The sequence below is a fragment of the Phoxinus phoxinus genome (genome assembly GCF_949152265.1).
Source record: "Phoxinus phoxinus genome assembly, chromosome: 17".
Lineage (NCBI taxonomy): Eukaryota > Metazoa > Chordata > Actinopteri > Cypriniformes > Leuciscidae > Phoxinus > Phoxinus phoxinus.
The window spans coordinates 25,210,560-25,232,975 of NC_136892.1; the positions used below are offsets into that span (position 1 = coordinate 25,210,560).

The window sequence follows — 22,416 nt, forward strand, 5'->3', positions numbered from 1 at the left end:
CTGTTCAAAAAAGATTTAACGTTAGGTAGCCTAAGTTATCGTTCAGTGTTGTTGTTGTTTTTCTTTTGACTATATAATGTTTTCCACAATATAAATAATGCCTATTTCACATCTTTGGCATGAACATAATCAAGGCTTGCTGCAGAATTCGATTATTGTGGAGAAGATTGTTTCAAAATAAAAGTAATTTAAAGAGCAAAGAGGAAATCCTGAAACACAAGATGATGATAGGGAGCGACACGCATTTATTTATTTATTTGACACTTCATAAAGTTTAATAAAAGCTGAAAAATGCACAAATCTGTTTTTGTTAACAAAAACAACAACAGCAACGTTGTAATGTGCTATTCTTACCTGTTGTGCAAATTTTAAAATAAAAATTTAACCATATTATTTAACACAATAAAACAAAAGATTGAATGTATAAATAATAATAAACTATAAAGGTAATATTTTAGCACTTGCCTCAGTATTCATTTATTATGATACCAATATTTGCACGATTATTATATTAGATTTGCCATTAATCCAAAGCTTTGCTGTGTTGTTTTTGATCAGCAAATCGACCTTAAAAAATGTAAAAGTTCACCCAAAAATGAACATTTTGTCATCATTTAATCACCCTCAACCTGACCACAGTTGACTGCGCCCATTGACTTCCATAGTAGGAAGAAAAAAAATACTATGGAAGTCAATGGGTGCGGTTAACTGTCTGGTTAACGTACCCACATTCTTTAAAATAACTTATTTTGTGTTCAACCTAAGAAAGAAACTCATACAGGTTGAGGGTGATGATGACAGAATTTTAATTTTGGGGCAAACTAACCCTTTATCTCACAGTAGCTGTGGATTCTGATGTTTTGTCAGCACAGCACGACCGAATCGAACTGATTAATTATTCAGCGCCTCGTCAGTATGGGAGGGGTTCCGGACCCGGAAGTCAGATGTTGCTGTTGTTGAGTCACCCCTGACTGTGACTGGTAACAGCCAGATAGCGGAAAACAACTAGAGATGATGCTAGAGAACTCGGCATCTTTGAACCGATCTAGAGAGTGATCTCTACATAAATGCGGGTTTCAATTAGGATATCGCCATAAGCATTTGTGCTTCACTTTACAAGACTGACGTTTTATCAAAATGATGGAAGAAATTGACAGATTTCAAGTGCCGCCAGTAAACCCAGAGGTAAAGCTGCTGGTAAGTGCCACTCTCACTTGAATGGAGAAAACCCGTTTATATACGGTCTATGAGAAAAAACACTGTGTACCTTTACATGTCGTGCTAAATGACACAATATGTAAAGACAGTAAATTAACGTTAGCTAATTCTGTATTATCTAATGTAACGTAAGCTAGCACACAAACGCTGGTGGGTTACAGATGTCATCCAAAGCATCGGATATTTTGACACAAGCGACAAATGCAGTTGTCTAGAATATATTGATAACGTTTCAATGCCAGCTGCAATGCCAGCTGTTATGCCAGCTGTGATTGACATCGACTCAGTTATGACAGAATATGTGCAGAATGTTCCGGCCTTTAATGAGACTAAATAAATTATCTCACATTATAAGTTATAATGTTATCTGTTATGTTTTGTTTGACAGAAATTCCAATTCGTAAACCGTTGTTCTTTTGAATCGGATCTTTTAAATTGAAGCGGTCTGCGCTGTTTGATCACGAATCGGCCCGACTCACTATAGTATGAATGGGACCAGTAAAGTCGGTTTGGTTCAAAATAATAGAACAGATTCATCATAATAAGCTGAGAACGAATTGATTGAGATTATGCTTGTTACATTACTGTGATAAATTTAGTTACTTTACAGTTCACTTTTTCTAATCAACTACACTGGAAGGTAATTTTTTTGTGCCTCATCCCCCCCCCATTTTATTGACTGACAGCTCTCCTGTCCCCATGTTGAGATAAAAAGGGAGTGAGGTTCAGAGTTGTGTGCGCTGGCGCTGTGTAAACATGATGGTTATGGTATTTCTAGACCAAATGTGAGCTTGCATTTACTCATATCACAGTACACAAAAATTGCACAAAAAACAGATTCAGTATTCCTCAAAAGTCAAAACACTGAAATGCAGAGTCAGAATATTAGGCAGTAATGCAGTAAACCTGCAGTAATTATATTATGGTAAATAACACAAATATACTTTATGTAATTAATCTCAATGTCTTTGCTGCTGACCTTTGATGATCCAATTAAACCATACACATAAGCAAAAATGACTTTAGATAAACAGCACATTTTTGTTTTATTTTTTTAGTTGTTATTGCTGAAGTCTGAAGTGTCTCTGAACTTTCTTCTGCATCATTTAAATTTCAGTGTGAAAATGACCTTTACATTTGGCAAAACATTTTTTTGTTTGTTATTATAAAACAAATAAGCAAGCCCAGCCCAAGTGAGGAAAAGTAACAAAAGTAACGTAACACATTTATAATGCAATTAGTTACTTTTTCAGGGAGTACACAAGGTATCAGTTATTTTAAGCGTCAGTATCAATTTGTATATTAAGTTAAACATAATGCTGTCGAATTTAACATATGTATATAAGAAAACACAAGGATGATAATCACAAGTCTGAAAGCACTTGAATTAGATTTGTTCTCGTCTGCCCATTCCGACAGTAGTAGCAGCAGACACATCTTGAATTTCTTATTTGTTTTAGAGCTTTTGTAAATGCATTGATTTCCAGTGGAGTAAGTAGGTCTTCATTCAGTTAGTAGCATGTAATATCTGGGTGAACTGAAATCCGCACCTTAGAATATGCTGGATTGGTGAGATACGGCCTGGAGTGACATTGTCATTCTTTTTTTCATTGGCGCCTCACTATTCCCAAAGTGCTGAAGACCCAGCTGTTACCCTATACAACAAACTGTGCTTTCTCATGCTAATTCATTCTTCTGTGGGCAGAAAAGGACAGACCCACTGCAATATGGCACCTGCTTTTCAAAGAAGAATGCTTATCCTTTCAGGAGTTTAGTAGTTATTGGCTTTCACCTTTTTTTAGATGTTTGTCTATGCATAGATGAAGATGACATTCTATTAGAGCTCATAAACGAGTAGAAAAAAACCAAGAAGCACTAATTTTAATTTCAGAATGTCATGTGGATAAAAGGAGGTCAGTAATAAGAGTACGCTACCACGGTCCTTGCTAGATTTTGCAAGTAGGCCATTTTCCTGGATGAGCATCTTTTGTTAGTCCTAGAACAACATTCCTGTCAAACTAACAGGGACAGACCACACACAAATGAAAAATCTGTCATCATTTATTCACCCTTATGCCGTTCCAAACCTGTATGACTTTCTTTCTTCTGCAGAGCACAGAAGAAGATATTTTGAAGAATGCTGGAAAATAAGAAAGTTTGGTTCCCATTGACTTGCATTGTATTTTTTGTCCTCACAATGGAAGTCAGTGGGAACTGAAACTGTTTGGTTTCCTACATTCTTCAAAAGATGTTCTTTCATGTTCCACTGAACAGAGGGTGAATAAATAATGACAGAATTTTCATGTTTGGGTGGACTATCCCTTTAAATGAGTGGGAAATGTAATATATATTTATGCATCTGTTTATCCGTTGTCCCTATATGGGACATAGCAACTGTTAGTCACCTTATGGTCATGCTTTGCTGTGATTGGTCCCAAGTACACCATGTCATATAATCCCAACAATCCTTTTTATCTCCTTAGCTGTGTCAGCATTCACTCATCTTCATCTAGTTCATCAACCTGCATCACCAAAATGCCATATTATTGTCATGACATGGGGTCAGAGAGGGCATAAAGATCCTGGTGTTCAGATCATAACATCGGCCACATGATGACATCATCAGCCTATGTTTGCTTGATGTTAGAAGTTGACCTCCTCATTGACACCCATTTTAAAATCCTTGAAACGTTGTGAGAGATTTATTTAGCACAAGATACTCACTTCATGGTTTCAGTGCTGATCGTTTCTATAGATTTCTGATCGATTTCTGATCAATTGAATCTTGTGACAACATGCTAAATCAGCTTGAAACCACGAGAACAGAGATTAGGGTTGCATCAGATATGGCTCTATAAGTGCTCTGACGCATCACTCTTGTTTTTTCCCCAGTAGATGTTGCATAAATTTCACGGGCAGTTGTACATAGCCAGTGGAATATGCATGACTTTGATGTTGTGCTAGGTGGTGTTGCTCTGAGATTTGTGTAGCCTGTGTATAGTCTAACAAAGGTTGTCTGGAAAGCTCAATACATCGGCTTACACAACAAAGTCCTTTGTAGAACACAAAACCCAAATACGGATAGTGTTTTTCTTTTATTTATGTTGATGTGAAGCATTACCCCTTGCTTGTGTTGTGTTCTGATGCTCGGACAAATGATACTGTGATTCCAGTAACAGCTTCAGATCGAGATGACAGTGTACTTCATACTCCGCATATGATTATGCTTCAGGAGCTTGATGGTATCCTGCTGGGCTTTTACCCACAATCCCCCGCTGGTCTCTTTAGCTGGTGCTGAGCTTAAAGGGTTTGTGAGAACCCTGCCAGGCCTACAGCTGGCACCATGCCACCGCTGAGCCAGTGGGCAAAGAGGTTGCCTTCAACAACAAGGCTGCTTCCTCCTTTATGTTTGGTGAGCAAATGGATTTCTTTATGATATAGCTTTTTTTTAACATCCAATGACCCCTTCAAATGGTTTAGCATCATTTATTCACCGTTAACATGAGTTTGTCATGTTGATCCATTTCAGACATTTCATATTGCCTTCTGATAATGATGTTTTCCGATAGGTGGACAGTGGAAAAGTTTAGAAAGTGTGTTATTTTAGTAGCTGGTTATTTATAGCATTTATAGTACGTATTTATATTTTAATTAGCTTATTTTTTAATAAGTTTTAATAGTAAATATTTCTATATAGCCTTTTAGTAATTGTAGTATTTTTATTTTATAATGTATATTTATGTAAATTGTAACTATATTTTATTTAAAAAATATACACGATGATGGCCTAAAGAGTCTGAAGTGGCTACATCCAATGAAGGCAGGCTTTTTGAGGTCACAATAGGCGCTCTGTTGGCTTGGGTGTGCTCTCAACGTTTTCTCCAACAAGCTCCCACTGTTCTGTCTCTCCCAGTCCCTGGTGATGTCACAGAGCACTCAGACCCTACATATTAAAGGCTCAAGCAACAAAACATGTCTGGTGTCATGCAGGAAGTACCAGTCGGTTACTATGACAGCTAGAATCTCCCTCCTTTCATCCATCTCTCATCTGAGCAGCTGTGCAGAAAGGAGGCTGTGGAGAAGAGAGTAGTAATGAAGGCTTGTAAATTTTACATTGTACAATAAGATGGTTAGGTATTTCCATCCAGCTGTCTGTCTGATATAAGATGTATTATAGGGGTGTAAAGGTACACAGAAGTCACGACTCGGTACGCTCCTCGGTTTTGGGGTCACGATTCAGTACGATTTCGGTACAATAGGAAAAATTTTCGTACTTTGGTTTAGGGTCTAATTAACTACGACTTTTGCCTCAATAAACTCCTAAATTCCTGCTTATTAATAGTTAGTAAGTTGGTTGTTAAAGCTACACTGTGTCATTTTTTAAGTTGATTCTTAGCAAAAACCACTTTATTCTTTCAAAATTATATGTACTCATTAATGTATAATTACTTAGGCTATACCAACTAATCAAGTATTCTCGTAAGCGTAGAATCTGCTATTTATAATACATATGGGTGAGCTGCTCGAATGGCGGAAGCCATGTTGCGCCTCCATCTTGAAAATACATTAGCCAGAGAGGGACATACCTGGAAATTCAAGCTTTGCCTTTCGCGTTTTTACATTCAGTGGCACCGTGACGAATTTCGAGGGGGAGATTACTCGCGACTGCCGGCAGATTTGAAATAATATGGCCACCGTAGGAGTTAAAACGCCCTCGGGATGGGAGGGGCTAGAAAGTAATATTCAGTTGGTAGTCCTATACAATTTCACCGCTAGATGGGAGTAATTCCTACACAGTGTAGCTTTAAGTTTAAGTATTGGGTAGGATTTAAGAATGTAGAATATGGTCATGCAGAATAAGGTGTTAATACTTGCTTTATAAGTACTAATAAACATAGTAATATGCATGCTAATAAGCAACTAGTTAATAGTGAGAATTAGACCCTAAACTTAAGTGTGACCATATATATAGTTGGTATGTAATGTTGTAAGAAGTTTTAATAGTATTTTTTATTTTAGTAAAAAAAAATTCTAGCCTTAAATATAAATTTGTAATATTATTATTATTATTTGTAAATGTTAATTTAATAATTATTTTAGTAGGAGCCAGATTCATTCGAGATTGTTGAATTAATCTGTTAACCAGTACATTTGTTTACACACAGTACATTGTGAGTTTTCGACTGCACAGGCCCTAACATCTATCTCTGGTCTCAGAATCAATAAGTCGCTGGAGCACAGCTGTGAAAGCAAATCTGAGACGTTTTGAGAGAGATGCATTAAAAATGACCCATTCCAGCGACAGCATGGTGACATTGTGCTTACTCGTGTTATTTTACCAATAGAATCAACACCCTTTATACACCCTCTTGCTCACCAGATACCATTATTTACCACCAATCCGATACTTGCTGTCTGGTTTTTATCAGCACACTTGAGCTAAGCATGGTTGGAATGGATAAAGTTTTGCATCAGAGAGAGCCTTTCTCCTTTACATTGTTTCAGATTTGGAAGGTTTTTCTGTTTACACTCTGAATTCATATTGAAACCTCTTCCTCAAAATCCATTTGTCAATTGATCGATTTTGGAAATATGTAGTTTTGCACATAGCTAATAACTAGCGTCTGCCCTTGGGAATGTAGTGTTACATCTGATTGTGCTTTTTTTCTCCAGGATCCTGCGGAAACGTCAACTTTGGAGGCTGAAACTGGAACGAGAGAACCAGAGTCAGTCGCTATCAACTACAAGCCCTCCCCGCTGCAAGTGAAGATAGGTAAAGCACTTTCTCATTCAGCCGGGGATCTGACTACTTCATATCGTCACCAGTGTAATTTGTCCATTTGATTGTAAAAGTGACTGTATTGATTTTCCCACTGATACTGTGATTGTGAAGCAAATGGCTTGGAGCGAGAGTTAAGAAGCGGCCGTGTGAAATAGATGGCCATGGTTTTCGATAAGCAGAAGTGTAATGACTCTTCAAGTCAGAGTTTCTCAGAGAAAATGTAACTGTAGTCTTTCAAATACAATTGTGGAACTTTGTGGGCTTTCCTTTTCTACAAGGAAATTTGAAATAAATAACATTAATTTCTGTGTAATTTGGGGAAAAATGTCCTTCTATTGAATTAAAAAAAGCTCAATTTAACTGTAAATATAAATGTCAATAATTTATATTTATATATAATGTGAAAGATATATTATAAATAGACATCATATTAGTTATCAGCTATGACATTAACATTTTGGTAGTCTGTATTGGGGAAAAAAAATTAACAGTTTTAAACCATTAAGGGCCCTATTTTAACGATCTGAAACGCAAGTGTCAAAGCGCAAAGCGCAAGTAACTTTGTGGGCGGATCCCGGTGCTGTTGCTATTTTCCCGGCGGGATAAATGACTCTTGCGCCTGGCGCAAATGTAAAAGGGGTTGGTCTGAAGTAGCTTCATTATTCATAGGTGTGGTTTGGGCGTAACGTGAAATAAACCAATCAGAGCGTCCTCTCACATTCCCTTTAAGAGCCGGCGCGCTTGTTCCATGGCGGATCGCTATTATAACGGCGGATTTGCCAGCGCACGCCAGGAGCGATTCACAGCCGAGGAGGCCGACGTTCTCGTCAGGGCCGTAAAAGACAGAGAGAAGTGACAATGGGGATGATGGGAGAAACTCACCCAAATTAGCTTCGGTTAAACAGGCGTATATTTTGGGTAAATGTGTAGCCTAATCTAGATTTTTTTTTATTTTTTATCTAGATAGATCTTTTTCACATCTTCACGGACACAACAATGATTTCCCTCGTGTGTTAATATTTTTCCTTGAAATAATGTATGATTTGCAAAAATGAAAACTGCTGCGTCTGTTTATATTAAAGAATCAAAGTGGATGCGCGTTAACATTATGGCCAAGCACGCGCCCTTAAAAAATAACTAACGCGCAACGCACCACTGTCTTTAGACTGTTTTTTCCCTGGTCAGTGGCGCAATTGCTTTCTAAAACTGGAAAATAGCACCATGGAAGTTTTGCGCCGAAACACGCCTCCTCTTTGCGCTGAACCGCCCCCGCGAGCGCAAGTTCATTCCCTAATTTACCGACGTGCATATGTGGAGGGAAAAGTCCGCTGTGCGCGGGTGCAAAATAGGAATGATACATGCGTCGGTGTTCAAGGTGTTATATATATTCTTAATATTTTTTAATTTAATTTAATTGTATATATATATAAAATTCAATTAAAAAATGTTAAGATTTAATTTATTAAATTAATTTAATTTATTTATTTTTTATATAAAAAAAAATGTTTTTATATATATATTTCTATTTAGCTTTAGTTTATTTTTATTTAAATTTTAGACAAAACAAAAGTTTTTAAAAGTTTAAGTTGAATTAACAATAACAACATTGCAAACCTAAACTTTAAGGTTATTGTTGACTATCAGTATTGTCCAAAAAGGAGTATAAATAAAGTCCATAACGTCTTGAACTTTGTCTTGAACTTTTAGATCCTCCATGATTTTCAGAAAAACATTTTTTTCCCCCACTAAAAAATATTTTACTGTTTAATTTCACTGTTTCATTGGCTAACAGCAGAAAGGAAAACAGCATTGCTTCTTGCTCAGCCCTGTTTCTGTTTAGAGATGTTCGGTTAGGGCTTCCTGAAATACGGCAGTTGCTGTTGTTAATTAAACTTCACTTTACAGTCCTCCCTCTGACAGCCTTATTACTTATGGCACCGCAGAGAAATCTCTCCCACACACACACACACACACACACACACACACACACACACACACACACACACACACACACACACACACACACACACACACACACACACACACACACACACACACACACACGCAGGCCAGTGTGTGTAAGTCAGGCAGAAGTCAACCTCAGACTTCATGCCTGAAGAAACTGTTTTCCAGCCAGAGAACCATGCAGAATGGAGAATATTAATAAGACTGTAGTCTCAACGCATCGGATCTGGATTTAAAAGAACACAGTTGCAGTGCAACTGTGGTTAAATATGTATGCAGGGGAGACTCATGCTGTAGGCTATACATCTGGCCCCTCTTTGGACACTGTTTTTACTAACCTTCAAACAAGTTTCAATGCCAAACAACACTCCTTCCGTGGCCTCCAACTGCTCTTAAATGCTAGTAAGACTAAATGCATGCTTTATATTCGAACGTTGTTGCCCACACCCGCCCACCGGACTATCATCACTACTCTCGACGGGTCTGACTTAGAATACGTGGACACCTACAAATACCTAGGTGTCTGGTTAGACTGTAAACTCAACTTCCAGACTCACATTAACTATCTCCAATCCAAAATTAAATCTAGAATTGGCTTCCTTTTTCGCAACAAAGCCTCCTTTACTCATGCTGCCAAACATGCCCTTGTAAAACTTACCATCCTACCTATCCTTGACTTCGGCGATGTCATTTACAAAATAGCCTCCAACACTACACTGAGCAAATTGGATGTAGTCTATCACAGTGCCATTCGTTTAGTTACCAAAGCCCCATATACTACCCACCACTGCGACCTGTATTCTCTCGTTGGCTGGCCCTCACTACATATTCGTTGCCAAACCCATTGGCTCCAGGTCATCTATAAGTCTTTATTAGATAAATCCCCGCCTTATCTCTGCTCGCTGGTCTCCATAGCAACACCCGCCCGTAGCATGCGCTCTAGCAGGTATATTTCACTGGCCACCCCCAAACCCAACACTTCTATTGGCCGCCATTCCTTCCAGTTCTCTGCTGCCAATGACTAGGATGAATTGCAAAAATCCTTGAAGCTAGAAGTTCTCATCTCCCTCACTAACTTTAAGCATCAGCTGTCAAAGTTGCTTATCTATCACTGCACCTGTATATAGCCCTTCTGTAAATATCCCATTCTACTACCTCATCACCATATTTATTTATTTTTTGTTGTTCATGTTGCACTCCAGTATTTCTACTTGCACATTATTACTTGCACATTTCATCATTCCAGTGTTAATGCTATTCTGTCATTTATTTCACCACAATGGCCTATTTATTGTCCTATCTTCCTAACCTTACTGCATTATGCATTACATTTGCACTTTGTAAATAGATTTTTCGATTCGATTGTGTTATTGGCTGTATGTTTGTTTATTTCCCATGTGTAACTCTGTGTTGTTGTTTTTGTCGCACTGCTCTGTCTTGTCCAGGTCGGCAGTTGTAAATGAGAACTTGTTCTCAACTGACTTACCTGGTTAAATAAAGGTGAAAAAAAAAATAAAAAAAATGCTGCATTCAAAGTTACATACTAAGTAGGTATTACTGTTAAATGAGTATGTTCTATATAGTATGAATGAAATTCAGACGTACTACAACCGCCATGATGTTTCTGTCACGTGACCCACCCGCGTCAATTGAGTCGTTTCACTGCCATTCATAAACCCTCTCCCGTGGCCTCATGGGATAGTAAAGTGCCCATCAAATGCGCTCTTCAGAATCTTTGCGGAAGTAGTCGGTCATTGGTTACTTTTTCGAATCCAAGTTCTACTGTTTTTCAAATACTATGTTTTCAGATATACCTTACTTCTATTTTGGTGTACTTAGTTTTTCGCATACTAGGCCTATATAGTAGGGAAGTATTCGATTTCCGATGCAGCATCTGTCTTCAGTATGCATTTGGCTCTAAGAATGAAGACCAATCACAATTCCATATGTAAATATTATGATGACACCTTCGCTGTTTGTTACATTTTGAATGCTGAACATTTTATCAATGTAAGTCAATGGGAGGTTTTCAAAATTGATCTTAATTGTTCTTAATTCATTCTTTTGGTAGAGAAACAACGAGAACTCGCGAGGAAGGGCTCGGTGAAGAATGGAACTGTGGGTAGTCCAGTCAATCAGCAACCCAAGAAAAATAATGTTATGGCCAGAACAAGGTGAGACTTCTCCACCCTCATTTTAATGAGTTATAACTTATAAAGGGTGTTTTCACACTTGTAATTCAGTTAGTTTTGAGACAGAACTTACCGAAGATCCAAAACAATGCTATGTGCTAGGCTAGATGTGCTCGTTGTATGTGCTGGTATTTTTACCAGCTGAGAACTCTCGAACAGCTTATGAGATGTGTTAAGAGATGAGACAAAACAGTGCCAGGAAATCCTCCAGTACACATAAAAACGAAGATCTGCTGCAAGGAGGCGGTGGTTCCGACACCTGTACTGACATGTAATGGTCAACATAGCTTTTATGACGAGAAGAACCAGATACATGTTTGAGCATTCTGTCGTTGTTAGGGTCGCATCCTGTGACATTGTTTTTGTTTTGTTTAGATGTCTTTGGTCTATGTTGCATTTGTCAAACCACACCAGAGTTCATTTGGAAGCAGACCAAGACATCCTGAAAAGGTGGGTCTCGGTCCACTTGTTTGGCGCACACCAAAGTTCAGATGGCAGTGTTCACACTTATGGTTAATTTTTTTATAGGCTAAGTGTGAAACGCTGCCATCCGAACTTGTGGACAAGTGGACCGAGACCCAACTTTGGTCCAGAGTTCATTTTAATCAAACCAAACCTGCCAAGTGTGAACACACCCTAAAACTACTTTCTTACCAAACCAACGAATGGTTCTCAAATGAAACATTTGTGCATGAGAAACGCCATATATGTTTTTATTATTGGAAAAAACAAATACATGGCCTAATAATAATGGTTGATTTTAGTACATCAAAAATTGGAACAACAGCAAATCGTATAAACAGCAGTTTTATATGAAAGCTGTACAATCTGTGAATGTTAATTAGTGTTAGTGCAGTCCTTCTGCCATCTCACCGGTCCCTTGTGCCCTGTTAGGATTAGCGCAAATGCTAGAACCCGTCCGCAGGCCTGTTTTAGAGCATAGCTTCAGGCCTGAAGATTAGCTGCACACAGGCCTGCGCTTATTCTAAAAGCCTGTGGGCCAGAGATTAACTTAATCCTGAGAGGAGGAACAAAAGATGCTCCAGCTCTGGCTAATGTAACAGGGTTTGATGATGTTAAACTCAGCCGTGCCCCTAATTTATATGATTTCCCTTGCCAGATTTGTCCTAGTACTTAAGGATTTGGAAAAATTGGATGTTAAAATTAAAGGTTAATAGATAAAAATAAAACCTAAAAGATAAATAAATTACTGCCTCTGTTTTTTGAGGGTTTCTATTATGTACATATATGAAGTAATATGTCGCCATTTTAAATTAATGGTATTGTGCCTGTGGATAAAAAAAATATATATAAAAAAATGACAAAAATGGTTTAAAATAATACAAATGCAAAATAGAAGAATATAATTGTCTTTAGCGCCCATCAGCAACACCACTTTCTAGATATTGGCTATTGAAAGATAATGGCTATTGAAAAACCGATATCACCATTCCAGTCAATCACTGTGTGGCAGATCATCATCAAAGCAATGTGTATAAGTACATATGCATACATTCATATGTATATGAATAGACATGGGCTTTGATTTCACTGACAGCCTCTTCCTTTTTCCCACTTTCATTACAGGTTGGTTGTACCTAATAAAGGGTATTCCTCCTTAGACCAGAGTCCAGATGAGAAGCCGCTTGTAGCACTGGACACTGACAGGTATGACACACTTCACATTAAAAACTTCACTCTGTTCTTCTCTGGGAAATGCTCTGGAAATCTTTTGTGATTATTTCAGAATGCTTCACTTCTAGGGAAGGATTAGAATGTATCAAACGATGAGATGAAAATGAATCCGCCAATTAAAGCTTTATGCCATTTTCCTAGCAGATGCAAAGCCAGCCATCTCCATCTGAAAAGAACCTGACATTTAATCCAAATACCAGCTCATTTTAAAGCGACTAAAGCTGGTGCACTTCAGACTGGTGTGAGAAACTGGCAAAGCATAAAATATTTCAAATGAATGTGCTTTCCTGATGGCAAAGCGAGACTCTTCAACTTCAGCAAAATTAATCATCATTTGCTTTTGCAAAAAGTCATTACAGAGATTAACAAAATTGTCCAGAAAGTCTCATTACACCATGCGTTAAACTTTAAGGAGCACTTTTACTTAAAGTGGACATATTATACATTTTTGTAGCATTTTCTGAGATCATTGATTATTCACTTTATTGATTATTAACATAATTTTTCATAATTTATTTTCACATGTCCACATGATCCTCCAGAAATCATTCTGATATACTGATTTGAGGCCCAATAAATATATTTTTTTAATTATATGTTTAAAATGGTTGTGCAGCTTCATATTTTTGTGGAAACCATGATGCATTTTTTCCTTAAGATTCTTTGATGGACAGAAAATTTAAAAGAACAGCATTTATTTGAAGTAAAATCTTTTGTGACTATAAATTTCTTAAATGTCAGGTTTGATCAATTGAATGAAGAAAAAAGAAAAAAACGTTCTCACCCCAAACTTTTGAACGGTAGTTTATGTTAACATGCTCATTGTGAAGTTATAACCATATCAATTTCGTAATGTGTTTTTTTCCAGCTTAATTTTCATTTTTTAAAATTTTCAAGTCTCCTTAGTACAAAGAGTTATTTTATTTTTAAAAAACAGGGGAAAAAACAGTTTTTTTTAATGATTAGGGTCCTTTAACATGGGTTTTCATCCACCTAGGTTAATTTTTTATTCACATTTTGGGATATCACCTAAAAAAATGATGGATGGAAACGCCAAGATGCGCATGAATTCAAAAAATGTGCATAACTTTTGCGCTCAATTGATGCGTATAAATGTTTTATCCGATAAGAAGACGTACACAAACTACGATGGAAACATTTACCAAATAAATCCCTCTATTCGCAACAAAAACCTTCCTCAACAATGGATGTGATTGGATAACTAGACTAACCAACTGATCAATTTCATTTCAAATGTTGTTTTAGTTATTCTGAAATGCCTTGAGCCAAACTCTGTCATCAAAATCATTTTTCCAGTTTAATTCCCTCCCAGAAGCATCTTACACGATTGCATTCCCAAACACCAGACATCCAAAGGCAAGATAAAATTATATTGTTTATTGCGTTTCGTCTAATCGCAAATGTTTTATGCAATATTCCAATTTTGTGCATAAGTTACATTTGCAACTTTGGTGGGAAACATACATATTAAAGGGTTAGTTCACCCAAAAATTAAAATCACCCCATTACTCACCCTCAAGTCATCGTAGGTGTATATGACATTCTTCTTTCAGACGAATTTAATCGGAGTTATGCTAAAAAATGTCCTGGCTCTTTCAAGCTTTATAATTGCAAGGAATGGCAGTTTATTTTTTGAAGTCCATCCATCCATCATAAAAGTAATCCACAAGACTCTGCCGGAAGCTAGTTATTTTAGTCGATAAAGTTTTAAATATGGATATTTTTCTTACACAAACGCATCGATTCATTTCAGAAGGCCTTTATTAACCCTCGCAGAGCCGTGTGGGGAACTTTTATGATTGATGGATGTAAATCATGGGATACTTTTCATTTTTGGGTGAACTAATCCTTTAAAGCTAGAGTAGGTAATGTTGGAGAGCTAGCCAGATTTGAAAGTGGCACCTCTTCTAAGCTCCGCCCCCTCCTGTCAGTGCTCCGTCCAAAGCTACGCCCCCCCACAAACATGAACGCGCATCCACATTTGGAGTCAGCTGCATGTAGCCTACCTACCAGTGATGCGCGGGTTGATCCAAAATGAGCGGGTGCCTTGCGCCCGCGGTTACGAGTCATCCAAAAATATTTTTAATGATATTCGGGTCACGGTCGGTCGGGTCGTTTACCTTTGTAATTTATATAGTACTAGACACAATGTTCTATGAAATACATAGGTCTACACTTTATTGTCTGAACGTGCGAGGATGACGCACGAGCAGTCTGCAGATGAAAGTGGGAAATCCTTATTTACCTTTTGAATGTTGAGCGCGTTATTAACTTTTGAATAAAAGCTGACGCGGGACAAAATGCCCGATTTCCCAACGCGTTGAACTGAGCAATGCCAGTGTGCCATTTTAATAGGCTACTTTTAAACGCATATAGCTCAGTAATGTCAGTTTTATGTAGCCTATTTGCTGAGAAGGGGCGGGATTTTTGTTGGGAAAGTCCGGGGAGAGACGCACACGTCGATTAGACTGGATAAACACATGCAGCATCTTAATTGTTAAGAAAATGAAACGAAATAAATGAATAAATCAAGCCTTTATTACAAAACACTAGGCTATATCATACAGCATTCTAAAAAATGCGCACCCCTAGTTCCTCCGTCTATGGCCCATGACGCGATGAGCATTTACTATAGCTACTTTAAAAAACGCGGGTCGAGTACAATATTTTCTTTCTTTTTTTTTGCGGCCCGAGTTGCGGCCGGTTTAGTTGAAAACGTCGGTCGGGTGCGGGTTGTTTATACATTGACCCGCGCATCACTGCTGTGCACGCAGTGGTGCTCGGGCACGAGACATGAAGGCATCTGATTGGTTCTTTACATTCGCACCGAATGGCAGTGATTGGTCAGAGTTTTTACTGTCCTACAGCTGCTACAGAGGTCAGATTTGTTTCATTCCTTTTTCTGAACACATAATGTATTGACTACTATCAGAATGGAAGGACCATTTCACCCAGTATAAAAAAAAATGTTTCTGAACAGGATTACCAACCCTACCTTTAAAGGGATAGTATACCCAAAAATGAAAATTCTGTCATCATTTACTCACCCTCAAGTTGTTCCAAACCTATATGAATATCTTTCTTCTGCTGAACACAAAATAAGATATTTTGAAGAATGTTGGTAACCACGTCAACTGTCTGGTTCCTCAAAATATCTTTTGTGCTCTCGGTGCACCATTAACAGTACAGTTCTGGCCAGGATTTGTCTTGTGTCTAGATTCTAGCCCTGAGAGTTGGGAAAAAGCAAGTTAACATGTTTGTTGACAGCAGTCCAAAGCACTTGGAAGTCATCGGTATCATTTGTGTGGCCTACACCCTTCTGTAATGAGATGTGTCACGGCATGTGTTCAGCCATAATAGCGTGGTTGCTGTTCAGTTCAGATGATCAGGCACAGCGTACAGCGTCTCACACAGATGGGTGGTGTTTTCTGTGCTGCCAGCTATCTACTGGATCTCTGTGACCTCAGCTGCCTGCACTTGTGATTAAGTCATGTTTTAGGTCACCCGTCCTCCATTGTCTCTCTCTCTCACTCTCTCTCTCTCTGTTTTTCTATTTCAGCCTTGCTGTATATAACACTCATTCCCTGACATTTAGTACGTACACCCACTGTCTGTCACATGCTCAGACGTTCTGTCCATCACAAGCCTCGTACAGACTCGTTCTTGCTAGTGTTCTTGTTCGTTTCTTGGAGAGCTCAGCTTGTAATTACAGCAGAAATCAACAGAAGGCTCCAGATTGTCGCTGTTGATTTTTCCTGATAAATTAATTTGACTGAAATGTCATCTTCACATTCCTCTCCCTCTCTCTCTTGCTCAACTGTGACTAAATAAAGTCTCATTTGTAATTATAAAAATGTGTCTAATATGACTAGAAACACAAGAGGAGTCCACATGTTGAAAGAAATCACAACATGTAATGCGACAGCTGTATTTGATATATCTCAACAGAAGTTTGCTGACTCAAACTGATACATAAAATGATCTATCTTCATTTTATGTATTTGTATTTATTTATTTATATAGCACCTTCCAGGCACAAAAGGGCTGTACAATGCAAATAATATTAAAAAAACAACATTAAATACAATATAAAAATAAAGAAAACAGAAAAAAACACAACAAAACAATAAAAGAACCATTATAATAATGTCAAAATGCAAGTGAGCACAGGTACCGGTATGACTTTAAACGGTCTTTAAAAATATTTCAAGTTAGGGAAGATCTTACCCCGCTCTCACAGAAAAGGCGCGATCACTCTTCGGTTTGAGACGCACTCTGGTAATTGTTAAAGCTTATTTGAGGATCTTAGCATTAAGCTTGAATTATAAGGCTTATTAATAAGCTCAACTAAATAATTTCTGGAGCCATTCTGTAGATTGCTTTACTTTTTTTTGTAATTAACGTGTAGTTTATGAGAACAATTTCTTATAAGGTTTGCTGCAAAGGGGCAGATTTCATTGGTCTGTTACTGTTTATCTAAAATCAAGGTGTCCAATTATGACAGTGTAATTCCTGTTGTTGTTTTTCTTTTAGTGACGATGACTTCGATATGTCCAGATACTCATCGTCTGGATATTCCTCAGCCGAGGTGAGATGTCTAAGGGGCCAGGTATTTATGCACTGAAATAGTCACTTAACCATTTGCCATCCCATAGCCTTAAACTCTTCTCTACAGTGCACAGTTACATTAAATGGACTTCTAATTTTCAATGGCACATTTACAGACACCTATTTTATTTGATTTATTTCTAAAGTGGCATCATGTCAGAGAGCATGTCCTGTCATAGAATAAACCCTAATATTTTAAAGGTTTAGTTCACACACAAAGTATAATTGTATTATTAATTTATTTAATTTGACCAAAATTACATTAATTCTCTGATTACTAACAATTTAGTTTAATTCTGTTTCTTTGCCACAGCAAATAAACCAAGATTTAAACATTCAGCTTCTGAAGGATGGCTACCGATTGGACGAAATCCCCGATGATGAAGACCTGGACCTCATCCCGCCTAAATCAGTCAACCCTACCTGCATGTGCTGCCAAGCCACTTCCTCCACAGCCTGTCAAATTCAGTAACCCCACCCTCACTTGAACCCCTCTTGTCCCAACCCTGTGAGTTAAGCTCACAGTTAGTATCCTCAGCATAGAGTAACTGCTAAAGAAGTTAAAAACAATAGAATGGGTGAATTAAAATGAGTATAAAATAGGGGAAAAAAGAATGAATGAAAATGCACAAGAAGTATGTAACTGTCATTGGTTCCTCCTATGGTAGGATGCGAGTCTTTGTATCATCACCAGAGGGCACTAGACTTAGGTGTGGATAGCTGTAAGATTCGTTGAAGTGTATATAATGCATGGTGCAACATTAAAAGCGATACAGCTGCTCAAGTATCTTTTAAAACAGAACAAAAATGACCATTTCACACTAGATTCCTCAATACCCCAAACTTTTTTGTCTTAAAAGGGTCATGACATGGATTTTTTTACAATTATTTTAATACGTTCCTTGAGGTTCACTTATAATGTTAATAACGTTTTTTTCCACAACAAAACGCCAAAATATATATGTGGAAAAACAATTACTTTTAACCCTCATTCTGACCCTCTGTCTGAAATGATGTGTTTTTAAACGGCGGCTTTCTAAGGCTTGACATTAAACGGCCTCTGTTATGATTGGCTAACGTGATTGCATAGGAAACGGTATGAGCGGTCACTCGATATTGCACGCGAGTAAGTGTTTTGAAACATTATCCATATAAAACTATCATTTACAGACAAAGCATTATGAAATCATTTAGGCCTACTTATGGGTTGTGATGCTGCTGCTGTCAGATTCAATACAGCTGACTGCTTCTTCTTTCAACAATGGGGCGATGATGTATAACTATTCGTCGATGTCTTGCTCTGGAGGCTGGCATATGCAAATATATTTGCCCGTGTGACATCACAAGTCCACCCATATCAAAACAAGTCGTTTTTGGAGCTTGATTAAATAAATGCTTAGTTTATAATGAGGAGGACATTTTAAGCTCTGAACTTGCAGGAGACTAGTACATAGAGCTCTTATAGGTCAAAAGATCAAGGCAAATTTGATTTCTCATGTCATGACCCCTTTTAAAAAAACACACAGTCAATCAGGAAGGGCCTCTTTACAGCAAACCAGAAATGTTCCTTTTAACTTAAACTTATTTTAAAAATATATATTAATTTAAAGAATAATACTTAAAGAGTTATTTTGAACTTTTTTTTCAGACCTAATCATTTTATTTTTATTTAAAGTCATTTTTGTTTATAGGTTTAACCAAGCGAAATCAAAATCTTTATTGGGTATCACTGCTCTAAAATATCTGCCTTTGTTTAGCTGATGCTTTATAAGGACATATATAAGGACAGATTTGCTTGTTTTCTAATGAAAGGGAGTGTATAGTGACCAGGTGAATTTTTTTTTTTCTCAGATCATTTACATTTGAAACTTATGTATTAATATATTATCAGTAGCTTTGTAGCAAACACTAATAAAAGGAATACTCTCAGGGGGTGTTCACACTTGGCAGGTTTGGTAAAAACTAATTCTGGTGCGATTGTTCTGTTAGTGCGGTTCATTTGAATAAGTGTGAACGCTGCCCTGGTGCGCACCAAACAAGTGAGCCGAGACGTGACCCCTGAAAAGCGAACCTCCAAAACACACTCTGGTGAGGTTCGACTGAAATATGAACGCAACATGGACCAAAGGCATCTAAACGAACCAAAAACAGGACGTGATGTCAGTATGCGACCCTAAAAAGGACAGAATGCCATGCACACCGAAGTTGCCCATTACAGTTCTATATACAGGCGTCCATTATACGCACATATAATGTTTCTTTTGGTATATTTAGTTTCGGTGTGAATGCTAAGTGAACCAGGACTATCTATATGTATAATTGAACCGAACTACAAGTGTGAACACACCCTGAAATTGAGATCTAGAAGACACCAGTCTGCTACGATACTGACAGCAGATGTAATTCTTACGTCAGGGAATCTCATTGAATAGTTGAGATGTGTTTACTAATGGAGACTCTTTATAGAACTTATTTTTTTGTTTTTATCATAAGGTTTAGATCAGGGTTGCTGCACACAAACCTAACACTGTTAAACTGGACTAAGGGAATTGTAATCACCTTAAAGGGATAGATCACCCAAAAATGAAAATGTTGTCACCGTAGTAATTTTTTTTCCTACTATGGAAGCCAATGGGGTCCCAACTGTCTGGTTACCAACATTCTTTAAAATATCTTCCTTTTGTGTTCAACAGAAGAAAGAAACTCACACAAGTTTAGAAACAACTTGAGGGTGAGTAAATGATGACAGAATTTAAATTTTCGGGTGAACTATAAAGATAAACTAAAAATGTACCTCTAGATAAGATAATTCGGTACAATTTTCTGATTCAGTGCATTTCTTTTTGGGAGCTCCTTGTTTTGAGAATTTTGGAGGTTTGTTAGAGGGGGAAGAACGCTTGCATTGATTTACTTGAAGATAATAGCAGCTGCCAGATACATATCCCATAATAGATACAATACAATAGATTTGATTCATCTGATGTGTGCCAAAATGCATAAAATGCATTGTTTCTTTATTTTAAAGATGGAACGGGCATGAAAAGCCTTTGGCCAACATTCAAAATGATGCCAGAAATCAATTTTACACTTCAGTGCTCTCGCCTTTATGGTAATTTTAAAGTGCAATACCATTTTTTTGTCAGACATTAAGTGTTGTACCCTGGGATGGAATACTCTGAGTTCGCTGTTTCGCTTCAATTTAATGCCTTTCTTTATAAACATCTTTATAAATTCATCTCAGCTGTGTGGCCAAATCTCTTATCACGTCTGTTAAGCAACATCGAACACTCAGAGTATGAAGGTCCTTGCGTCGATTTGAAGATTGTACTGTTCTGTAGAGTATTTGTGTCTTCTGTGTGTCATGAAACTGTTGTTGATTTTGTACAACACTCAGAGCACCTTATCGTCTTGCATGTACATCGCCACCCAGTCGCCGTTGCCAGCTGTATTTAGATGCCCCTTTGCACCAAGCACATACCCTAGTAACACTCCAGTATTTATCTATGATATCTAGACTATGATATATCATGTTTTATATGCTGCTGTTCAAAAGTTTGGGATCAGTAAGGAAATGTTTTATTCAGCAAGGATGCATTAAACTGATCGAAAAGTGAAACGCTTTCGACTTCAAATAAATGCTGTTCTTTTGAACTTTCTAATAAAGGAATCCTGTAAAAAAAAAGTACAATGGTTTCCACAATAGATAGTAAGCAGCACAACGGTTTTCAACATTGATAATGATAATAATAAATGTTTCTTGAGCATCAAATCAGCATATTTGTATGATTTCTGAAGGATCGTGTGACACCATCACAGGAATAAATTACATTTACAGTTCTTTTAGATTGTTATAATATTTCACAATATTACAGTTTTTACTGTATTTTAGAGACCTCTTTCAAAAACATTTTCAAAAAATAGAACCGACCACACACTTTTGAACATTAATGAAGATCTGATGTATACATTTATTTTGAATATTGTGGATCATTATATCACTCTTAAACTTCAGAACAGTAAGATTACATTTTTCTTTTTACTGCTTTTCAAGTGGATACGGAACAACAATGCAAACTCCCCAAAACGTACATTGCTTGTATTAATATGCAGGCAAATATTTCATACTACACTGCCGAGTAAATTTTTTTTTTTTGTATGTTATGGTGTCACCTAGTGGTTTGAACATCATGCACATGCAAATGTTTTCAGTTGCCAATGCCATTGTTAATTTATTTGACAAGGGAAAATGCCATGTTTCAGTGGCATAGCTCTTAGCTTAGCAATAGATAACCTACAAAATGCCTGTTCTATAAGCTCTCAATAGATATGTAAGTGAAGAATTTGATTGCAAGTTCCCTTAAGGCCCTTGTCTGCCGTTTCTCTCATGGTACTTCTAGACGTGCCATAAGACTGTGACTGATCTGTGTATGTGATGAATGAACATGTCTGTCATCCTCTGCGTCTCTGCTTTGGTTTGCGATAAACACTCCGTTGTGTAACGACTAAATCGTTGTCCATTCTCTGTTACTACACTGAAGTAGAGTATGCCTTAATTGAAGCTATCCAATGGGTCATGTTATTTATTGCAAGTGGTATGTTTTTCATTCATTTTTTTAACATTTTGTTTTTTGGTTTATTTTCTTTCCTTCATATTTCCCCCCCTTCTGTCGATAAATATGATTGTAAAGACATGAACAGTTTCCATACCAGTATTTAACAATGTTTGTTGTTCTGTGTAGTGAATCATACCAGTAAATACATCTGAAATATACAATTGCAACTCCCTTGTCCTGTGTATTTTTATGCATATATATATTGACTGGCCATTTAGCCATACTTCTTTCAATTTTGGGGTTTAGACTAAGTGACATAATATATTGTAACAACTGGGAAGAAGGGTTTGGAAATGTTGTAGGTTGTCTGGGATTGGAGGGG

The 22,416-nt window shown here is 37.3% G+C and overlaps 1 protein-coding gene across 3 annotated transcripts; it reads left to right on the forward strand.

The window, feature by feature from the left end:
* Positions 1 to 884: 884 nt before the first annotated feature.
* Positions 885 to 22,261, forward strand: fam219aa (family with sequence similarity 219 member Aa). Of its 3 annotated transcripts, XM_079587278.1 has the most exons (7): positions 885 to 1,197; positions 6,892 to 6,991; positions 11,037 to 11,139; positions 12,745 to 12,825; positions 17,407 to 17,461; positions 17,795 to 17,989; positions 20,175 to 20,212. In XM_079587278.1, exons 1-6 carry the CDS (start codon positions 1,138 to 1,140, stop codon positions 17,951 to 17,953), a joined length of 558 nt encoding a protein of 185 aa, XP_079443404.1. In that variant the 5' UTR covers positions 885 to 1,137; the 3' UTR covers positions 17,954 to 17,989; positions 20,175 to 20,212. The 3 variants fall into 3 exon arrangements, with proteins under 3 accessions (XP_079443404.1, XP_079443403.1, XP_079443402.1); XM_079587277.1 differs by having other exon boundaries at positions 919 to 1,197; positions 17,795 to 22,261; XM_079587276.1 differs by lacking the exon at positions 20,175 to 20,212 and having other exon boundaries at positions 920 to 1,197; positions 17,407 to 17,482; positions 17,795 to 18,274.
* Positions 22,262 to 22,416: the final 155 nt, after the last annotated feature.

Excerpts from the sequence above, each read along its gene's own strand:
- fam219aa (XM_079587276.1), top strand. The coding sequence starts at position 1,138 with ATGATGGAAGAAATTGACAGATTTCAAGTGCCGCCAGTAAACCCAGAG. Across the intron at positions 1,198-6,891 it reads ACCCAGAGGTAAAGCTGCTG|GATCCTGCGGAAACGTCAAC; the intron begins GTAAGTGCCACT and ends TTTTTTCTCCAG. Across the intron at positions 12,826-17,406 it reads GTAGCACTGGACACTGACAG|TGACGATGACTTCGATATGT; the intron begins GTATGACACACT and ends TTTTTCTTTTAG.